Source organism: Cyprinodon variegatus, unplaced genomic scaffold (assembly GCF_000732505.1).
Source record: "Cyprinodon variegatus isolate N-32 unplaced genomic scaffold, C_variegatus-1.0 Scaffold161, whole genome shotgun sequence".
Lineage (NCBI taxonomy): Eukaryota > Metazoa > Chordata > Actinopteri > Cyprinodontiformes > Cyprinodontidae > Cyprinodon > Cyprinodon variegatus.
This window is the reverse complement of record NW_015150614.1, coordinates 1,073,142-1,082,613: the sequence shown is the minus strand read 5'-3', so window position 1 is coordinate 1,082,613 and position 9,472 is coordinate 1,073,142. Positions and strand designations below refer to the sequence as shown.

At 40.9% G+C, this 9,472-nt stretch overlaps 1 protein-coding gene across 2 annotated transcripts; it reads left to right on the top strand.

Moving 5' to 3' along the window:
* The first annotated feature begins 4,390 nt into the window (after positions 1-4,390).
* On the top strand, positions 4,391-8,941 carry was (Wiskott-Aldrich syndrome). 2 transcript variants are annotated; one of them, XM_015377937.1, is made up of 11 exons: positions 4,391-4,652; positions 5,355-5,495; positions 5,659-5,745; positions 5,876-5,972; positions 6,245-6,274; positions 6,374-6,400; positions 7,037-7,235; positions 7,317-7,492; positions 7,596-8,176; positions 8,259-8,370; positions 8,464-8,941. In XM_015377937.1, the coding sequence occupies exons 1-11, from the start codon at positions 4,554-4,556 to the stop codon at positions 8,520-8,522; spliced, it is 1,608 nt and encodes a 535-aa protein (XP_015233423.1). In that variant the 5' UTR covers positions 4,391-4,553; the 3' UTR covers positions 8,523-8,941. The 2 variants fall into 2 exon arrangements, with proteins under 2 accessions (XP_015233423.1, XP_015233422.1); XM_015377936.1 differs by having other exon boundaries at positions 4,392-4,652; positions 7,034-7,235; positions 8,464-8,939.
* Positions 8,942-9,472: the final 531 nt, after the last annotated feature.

Below are 9,472 nucleotides of genomic sequence, written 5' to 3'. Positions count from 1 at the left end.
CAGAACTCAATTGGAATCGTTTTAGTTTCAACTGGTTAAATTTAGCATAATCTAAATAAATAATCAGCATATTAGTCAATTTGCAAAATAGCGTTAGTTGCAGCCCTAGCTCACACGTTAAAAGGAGGGATACCTCTGGTTGCATTTTAAATGGGATTTCCCTGACCTGGCTCAAACTAATTCTTGCCCTCAGGGACTGCAGCAATGGGGACACTATGGGTGGCTCCTGCAGCATCTAGTAGGCAGCCCCCTGGCTGGATCTTACCACTTTAAATGGAGATGGACTGAACTGATAAACCAGGTTGGTGACTCACATGGATAATCCTCTTCCATCAAATTATCATGGTCACTTACCTGTATTTTTCTCCACCTGAGTTTCCAGTGATGGGTGGAGCCCCGCCCAACTGCAGCCGCTGCAGATCCAAAGCTCTGCGTCTGTTTCAATAAACGTCTTTTAAATAATCACTATCTGTCTCGCCTGAATTCTGGGTCCTATGTTCTGAGCTTCATGACAAACTGACCATTTATCTTAAACATGTTAAAATGGCTGAAAAAACTGTGAAAAAAAACAGAAGCTGAAGAAGTGAAGCCAGCTGCACTAATAGAACGGATGCAGCAGCGGCTTCTGAATAGTTGTTTTCTATTCCTTAAGGGCAACTTTAGAGGGAGCCAGAGCTACACTCAAGTACTGAAGTTATTCTTAATTGCTTGAGAAACATGTCTGATGGTTTTTTATAGAATATTGTTTGTTAGGATACTTCTAGAAGACACTTTGGTTGCTTTAGGTTGGAAGAATCTGATGGAAAAAGGACTAATAATATCATCCCTATGGGATTTCCAGCAGAAAAAGCATTATGCTGTTGTTGTTTTTTTTTTCAGCCTTAGTGCAGTGTAAGCAAATAATATGTACTTTATTTTGCATCTATTATTAGCAGTTGGGTATTTTCTTTCTTTCAATAATAAATATAACCTGAATATAAAATGTAAATGAGATGTAATATATTTTTCCTACATTTTACCCAGCTTGAGAGCCTAGATGAGGGCAGCGCTGTTACAACTTTGTAACGTACTAATCGGGACGTTCTTGAAAAAGTTATTTTTTTGAAACATTAACAAGACATTTGTCAATTACCAAAAAATGCTTGATGTTGAACCGTTATTGGGGCTCGCAGAGCCCCCTCACACCAGCCCCCTCCCTGTTTTTGACTCTCAACATGTCTCCAAACCCCAAGACCACCAGAGACCTAACCTCCCCCCCACCACCACTCTCACCAACCCCCAACCAACTCACACCCTCTGCCATGCCTCCTTCCCCCCATGCAGTCACTTCAATGTAGGTGAAAAGCCGGCTGAAGAAGCTGAAACAGAGGAAATCCTCTGGACCGGACGGGATTCCTCCAAGGCTGCTAAGGAACTATGCTGATGAGCTCTGTGATCTCAGCATAGATCCTCAGCTACATCTACAACCTGGTCCCCACTCTATGGAAGACATCCATTATCGCGCTTGTTCCCAAACCGCAACACGCCAAGGAACCAGCCAACATTAGATCAGTCACCCTGACCTCCCACCTGATAAAGGCCATGGAGCGCCTTATCCTTGCCCACCTGCACACCCTGGTGAGCCCCACCCTGGACCCCCTGCAGTTTGCTTACCGACCTGACATCGGAGTGGAGGATGCCATCATCTACCTGCTGCAGCGGTGAGAGTAATGTTCTTTGACTTCTCCAGTGCTTTGAACACCATAAGACTAGAGTTGCTGAGAGGGAAGCTGGAGGACGCTGGAGTGGATATACATCTTACTGATAGACAATACCTACCTCACCAAACGCCCTCAGTATGTGGGGCTCCAAGGCTGTCAGTCAGAGGTGGCACTCTGCAGTACCAAAGTCCCCCAGGGCACAGTTCTGCTCCAACCTTTACACCTCGGACTGCATCTACAGCACGGACAGCTGTCATCTTCAGAAGTTTTCCGATGACTCAGCCATTGTAGGCTGTGTTTCTGAGGGGAATGAGCTGGAGTATTTATCAGTCATCATGAACTTTGTTGACTGGTGTGAGAAGAACCACCCGTGTCTTAACACCAGTAAGACCAAAGACACCAAAGAAATGGTGATCGACTTCAGGAGAAGACCCCCACCTCACTCCCCCATGACCATCCAGGGGCAGGACATAGAAACTGTGGAGAATTTGAAATACCTGGGTGTTCACATCAATAACAAGCTAGACTGGACTGACGCCCTGTATAAAAAGTACCAGAGCTGCCTCCACCTCAAGAGGAAGCTGAGGTCCTTTGGATTGAGCAGGGCCCCACTTAAAACCTTCTATGACTCTGTGGTGGCATCAGCCCTCCTCTATGCTGTTGTCTGCTGGACCCCTGGCAGCACAGAGCGGGACAGAAAGAGACTGAACAAACTCGTAAGAAAGGCCGCTTCTGTTCTAGGCTGCACCATGGACTCAGTGGAGGAAGTGGCTGAGAGGAGGGTGCTGTCCAAGCTTACATCCTTCATGGACAACACCTTTCACCTTCTGCACCAGTCTGTAGCGGATCTGAGCAGCTCCTTTAGTGAAAGACTTTTACACCATATGCTGATGAAGGTTCTCAGTCATCCAGGTCATATTCATTCCGTAAAAATTCAAAAAAAATATCCACTGGACTTGGTTTTCAAGATTTGAAGACGTTTCGCCACCTCTCCAGGAAGCTTGAGAAAGCTTCCTGGAGAGGTGGCGAAACGTCTTCAAATCTTGAAAACCAAGTCCAGTGGATATTTTTTTTGAATTTTTACGGAACTTTTACACCATGTTTGTAAAAAGGAGCGCTACCACAGGTCATTCATCCCTGCTGCAACCAGACTCAACAACATGACACTACAACGGCAATAATTTGTGAAATGTATAATGTGCAATTACTATTTGATACCCCGTGCAATAACCTGGTTCTCTATATCTGAAACCCAGTAATAACTATATATAAATATAAATATCAATCTATATAAATACCCATGTAAACACCCTGTGCAATAACCCCGTATAATGATCCTACTATAAAAAAAAATAAAAATAATCTGTCATATGTGGATACGCTGTAAATAATGTACGGTATATATCGCATGCACCTTTTTCTTCCTTTGCACATTCTTCTCCTTTGACTATTTGAGCTGATGTAATGAGTACATTTCTCTACTGTGTGATCAGTAAAGTCAATCACTCAATCAATTACCGTAATAAATCAATCAATCAGAGACCAAAATGTAAGTACCAAAAGGTGCAAAACTGTGCATTTGCATAAATTATGACATTATAAGAAAATAAAAGAAAATCAGGAAATATATCAGGAAGTTAATTACATGCCCCGTTCAGTGTTCAGTGTAACAGTAATTTCTTTAGGATATTTATGTTGTTATGAATACTGTAAAATATAACAATTATAAGCACAAGAGGATTACCTTAATATCATACTATTAAGAAGGATTTTTATTAGTGTGCTGTGATATGAAAGATTATTCAACCCTAGATAGAGAGCCAAAGACACCTTGAAGGTACCTACATGGACTTAAAGACCACTCAGACAGAAGGAAGTCTTTTTTTTTTTTAAAGTAAATCTAAAAATCCCAGTTTATAGTTTACAAAAACAGAAAGCGCGAATACTTTCCTTTCTGAAGACATCTTCTTTGGTTTACTACAATTCAAATGTCTGTTCTGATGTTTTTTGTTGTATTTGGAGGAAAAATTGTGAAACTTATATGCCTGTGAGCAGCATCCCAATTATAAAGCACAGCGGTGGCAGCATCTTATTGTAAAGATATTTTTCTGCAGGGGGAAACAGGTGGACTTTACATATGAAACTACATAAGACCATTGTAAAGAAATAACATTATGTGATACACCTGGAGCCAAACAGGAAGTTATGGCATGGGCACCAATTGTTCCTCCAGATTGACAATCACTAAAATGACTCTGCTGTGAGCAACAGCATGGGATAAGGGCAGAATAGTCAGTGTATTTAATGGACTGCAGGAGAGTCCTGAGATGCCATCAAATATTTTTGACGGCATCTTTTTGAACAAAGCTTAAAATGATGTATTTAAACGTCTGACCTACAAAGAAAGCGTTAAAATATTCTCTAAAAAGTATCATAGAAACAGCAAAATCCTAGTCCCATTTAATGTCAGTAAAAAACAACTCATTTTTCTATTCATGTGACATATTTATATCTGGTTTCAACACAGTTTGAGATAAAAAGATTGTGTTTGCATGCCTGTAAAATGAACACAGGGGTACACGCACACTGCCTGCCTTTCTCTCTCTCTCTCTGAAAATGGAAGTAACAAGTTGATTTGAGCTCCTGCGACTGAGCGAGAGAAGAAAAGTGGGGGTTAGAGAAGTGTGGTTGTCCGTTTCCTGCTTTGAGCTGATGTGTGCACAGAACAGAGAAGAGAAACTTCCTCTCTGGCAGTGCATTGCGAGGACGTCTTTTTTTTTATGTTTTTTTCAATTTCTGCCAAATGCAGAAGACTATAATTTTAAATAAACAGGAGCATTTGTGAGAAGGATAATGAGCCGTGGAAAGAATAAAACGGAGAGCATCCAAAGCTCTCTGCTGAGCCAACAGGAGAATGACAAGCTGGAGGAGCTTCTGGGCAGAAGGTGTGCTGTAAGTGCTGAGCTGAGCTGGGAGGGGGATGCTCTTTTAAATTCACTCTTCACTCTCAATGCTTTTCAATGAGAAAAATAGGCTAATATGTTTACATTTTATGCTGTTTTCTTCCCTTTCATGTAGGTGCAGTCTTAACCTTAAGCTGCTCAATAAATAATCCGTCGTTGATTCAATTTTTGAGCCTTCCTGTTGTAAATTGACTCTTTACTTTTGATTGCAATATTATTAAAAGAACAAGACGTTGGGTGTTTATTTTTCCTTTCATAATATGTTCCTTTAAATAAATACAGATACGGCAAACAAATATTTTCTTATGTTGGGTCATTAAGAAAGTAGGTAGCTGTAACAGGAAATGGTGGCTGAATCGATCCTTCCTCCTCTGTCAGAATTAGACACCCTGACAGCGTTTAATCTTACAGCAGAGCAGAACTTGGTCTGTTCTTGATTCTTTTTAATCCATCAAAGTGAAACATTTTCTCTGAGTTTTTCTGTTGGACTTTTTAAAACTCAACAAAACATTAAAACAGCAGAGGCAGTGGAAAATCCAGAGCATCAATTTTCAGAGCAAATGAAAGCAGAGGAGGAAGTTATTCACCTTCACCAAACTGTAAATTTACATTTGAACGACAATAAAGTGCTCTCACAGGTCTTATCAGCTTCAAACTGTGTCCCATATCTGTCATGTGTCTGTATGTGTAGTCCATTGCAACAGCAGTGTCCCAGCTGTTCATGGCTCTGCCTAACAGCCCAACCATGTGGAGCCTGCAGCACACTGGAGTGGTCTGCTTCGTCAAAGACAACCCTCAGCGCTCCTACTTCATACGAATGTTCGACCTGAAGGTTAGATAAAAGTCCTTCTTACCAAGAAGCAACAAATCTCATATTTAGACTGTGACTAAGTTCTCCTTTCGAAAAGTCACACAGTTACAGCATATAATGGAACACTTATGACAAACTTCCTGACATAGATGAAAATTAATCATAATCCCTTTTTTTTCCTCAGGCTGGGAGACAGGTTTGGGAGCAGGAGCTCTACAACCAACTTGTTTACTCTACGCCTCTGCCCTACTTTCATACGTTTGCAGCTGATGTAAGACACACACACTGACCTAACCCCTGGATGCAATTCCCCCGAAACAATCTCTTGGTTGTTGTTGTTTTTTTTTTGCAGGTTTCTTCCTAAGGCGTTTGATTCAATGTGCTTTTGTGACACACTGTAGGACTGTCAGGTTGGGCTGAACTTCGCGGACCAACAGGAAGCGGACGCCTTCAAAAGCACCATAGTAGAGAAAATCAACCAAAGACATACCCGTCAAGGTCAGAGGGTAGAAATTCTGTACTGCAGAGAAGCTCAAAATCATTTTGTGTTGCCATGTTTGACTGTGCACATGTTTCAAGACTTTAGTTCTAATAATGAGTAGAAAAATCTGTAGAATCAACATAATTTGGTAGATTTCATACTATTTTCATATACTTTTAATGTTCATTACTTTCTTGGTTTTTTTCTTTATCTCTTTGTTCTTTTCATACCCAAATCCTGACACCCTTGATGCTGTGACCCAAAATGGTGGCTTGTTTTTCAACGACAGAGAAGAAACAGCGCCCCCCACCGGCAAGCGGTATAACACACTGAATCAGATCTTTGACAACAATTAATATCACTTTAAACAGGCACAACAAACAACTAACATCTGTTTTCTCTTTTTATAATGCTACAGATAGATCCCTCCCCCCTGTTCCACCTGGTGTGTATCTGATTTATTTTATAGAAGCTCCTCGTGCTCTATTAGTAAAAATAATCACTAGACTTACAATTTTAGGTCTTTTTAGGATTTAAAAAAATTTCCCCTCTGCAAATTTTCTGTGAGAATCATATCAAGCCTCAGGCCACTGTAATAAATAAAATAAATAGGATGAAATTTGGTGTTTAGCCTCTTAGTAACTATTTTATCTGTATTCTGAGGGTAATTGCTCTTCCATAGACTAATTTCCACCCAAACTTGACCTTCTCAGCTTATTTCTTTAGATGTTACTTTAACGTTTCCACATCAGTGGGAGGATGTTTTGATAAGCATATCGTTCCCACTTGAGGCAAAACACAGACAAAATGTTATTTTCCTATTCTTGACATACTACAACTTTGCAAGTTTCTCTTTTTTTCCTCTAATGATGGTTGTTTATGAAAAAATAAATAATTTAGATTAACTTAACTACCTAAACTAATTTTAACTAATTTTAACTTTAACTAACTTTTCAGATTTTATATCAGAGAGAAAAAAATATATATTTTAATACAAATCATTGTTTTACATAATTATTATTATTATTATCAAAATATAAGAATGTATGGGGCTCAATGTGAAAATATGTTCTCCCAGCAGTGGCATCTCCCAGCCATGCAGCGTTTCACATGGCTACAGTGGACATTCAAAACCCGGACATCCAGTCGTCGCGTTACCGCTCCATGCCCTCACCTGCCGTTCCTCCAGCTGTTTCTGACAAAGGAAAAAAGAACAAAAAGAACAAGAAAAAAGGTGTCAAGCTCTCCAAGGCAGATATAGGAGCACCAAGTGGATTTAAGTGAGGATTTTAGTTGCTGAAAATATTGTAAGTGTTAAATGCTTTATCATTTACAGTTGCTGTTTTGATGTTTTCCTACAGGCATGTAACACACGTAGGATGGGACCCCAACAATCTTGACCCTGACCTGTCAAAGTTACTCTCCCAGGCAGGCATTTCTGAAACTGATCTGAGGGATGAAAAAACCTCCCAGCTAATCTATAATGTCATAGAGCAGTCAGGAGGCATGGAGGCCGTGAAAAGGGAGGTGAACAGAGGTCAGAGCTGATATCTTTATTCATAATCGATCCTTCTGCTCCCAGGAGCTGAAACTAACTAGGCTTGTTTTCTAATGTGCATTTCCTTCTGTTAACACCACAGCTGGTCTACCTCCACCACCTCCACCCAGCAGACAAGGACCACTGCCTCCAGTTCCAGGCTCTGGGTCCTCTGCTCCAACCCCTCCACCCCCACGTAGTCGCTCAGGCCCCCTGCCTCCCATTCCAGGCCATTCGCAGCGAGGACCTCCTCCCCCTCACCCTCACGCTCCTCCATCCCGTGGAGGCGTGCCACCCCCACCTCCAACAAGCCGAGGAGGTGCACCTCCACCTCCTCCACCAGCCCATTCTTCAACTCCACCATTTCCACCGTCTTCACGGCCCTCTCCCCCAGTGTCCTCCCACAGCATGCCGCCTCCTCCTCCGCCCTCAAGCCAGCATCGCTCCATGGCTGTCCCTCCACCTCCTGTCCCATCTACACCCAGCAGGGGTGGAGGAGGAGGGGGGGCTCCTGCTCCCCCTCCTCCCCCTCCCCCTCCTCCTCCGCCTCCTCAAGCTTCCGATTTCCCACCTCCTCCTCCTCCCACTGGCGCACCCCAACCCCCTGCTGCTTCATCAGGAGGAGGAGGAGACAGCAGAGGAGCTCTGCTTGATCAGATCAGAAGTGGAAAGAGTCTCAGAAAAGTAGGAAAAAAAAATGTCTTTCATATTAGCACCCTTTGATTAAATTTCCATCCATAAACGACTCTCATGTGTCGTTTTGTAGGTAACAGAAAGCTCAGAGCCGCCTCCACCTTCGACGCCAGAGGGAGGAGAAGGCATCGTTGGTGCTCTCATGATGGTCATGCAGAAGAGGAGCAAAGTCATCCATTCCTCTGGTAAGCATCTGCAAACATCTGTAAGGATAATGGTGGCTGAGTGGAAACAAAACAGCAAGAAACTCCCTCATGTTCATGTGTTCACTTTTACAGATGAAAGCGAAGAGGATGGAGGATATGATGACGAAGATGATGATGAATGGGATGACTGATAAGGCAGCGTTTGCTGTGGATTCTGAAATGTTAGTTTTATGCTAATCAACTGTTACATGTGAGGTTTGTTATGAGGCCCAGGTGCTTCAAACTGGAATATGACTTATAACTATTGGAAACTAAACCTGTGCTGGAATTAATAAAACATTTACTTTTAATCTAAATCCACATGTTAGCTGATTTGAATGTGAAATAAAGTGTTTATATATGGTGTGTTAAGAGCCCCAGCTTACATAAATGGAAAAATAAATAATTTTCCTTTATAATTATGAATAAAAAGATGCAGCTAGATTAGCCTACATTTTTTTCTTATATTTTTATGGATATGAGAAAAAGTCTTGCCAACTTAGTTTTTTTCTGTTTCCTACTTTACTGCTTTTTTATATTTCAAATCATCACCACAGGTTAATACTGGAAACAGATAACTTCATTAAATACAATATATTTTTTTGATATTATGATTTTATTGATTAAATAAAATATCCCAACCAATGTAATAATATTTAAAAATGTATTCCCCTTATATTATGAATAACTAATTAACTATGACTGCCACGTTATTTATATATACTCGCACTAACCACACCCAAGCCTAATTAAAGCCAGAACTGTCAAATTAATACAAGATCCTGTCTGTTAGCATGGAGTCAACTAACAGATCTAAAAATATGTCAATCTGATGAAGTGATAAGATACAAAATTCTTATTCTATCAGTCTTGAGAAAGTTACAAAGGCTTTGAGAATATGAGAACATTTATCCTTAAATTTAGGGAAACTAAAATTACTACTCAACCAAAATTAGACTGAATTTGTTGAGAACTCGCTCAGGAGGTCACAAAAAAGCCAAGAACAACATCTTAAGGTCACATTTGTCTCTATTAGGATCAGGGTTCATTAATACTAAGAAACGTATTTGGCAAAAGGTGAATCTATGGAAGAGCTACATAT

Coding starts and splice junctions, on each gene's coding strand:
- was (XM_015377936.1), top strand. CDS start 4,554: ATGAGCCGTGGAAAGAATAAAACGGAGAGCATCCAAAGCTCTCTGCTG. Junction 5,496..5,658: donor TACGAATGTTCGACCTGAAG/GTTAGATAAAAG, acceptor TTTTTTCCTCAG/GCTGGGAGACAGGTTTGGGA. Junction 8,177..8,258: donor GTGGAAAGAGTCTCAGAAAA/GTAGGAAAAAAA, acceptor GTCGTTTTGTAG/GTAACAGAAAGCTCAGAGCC.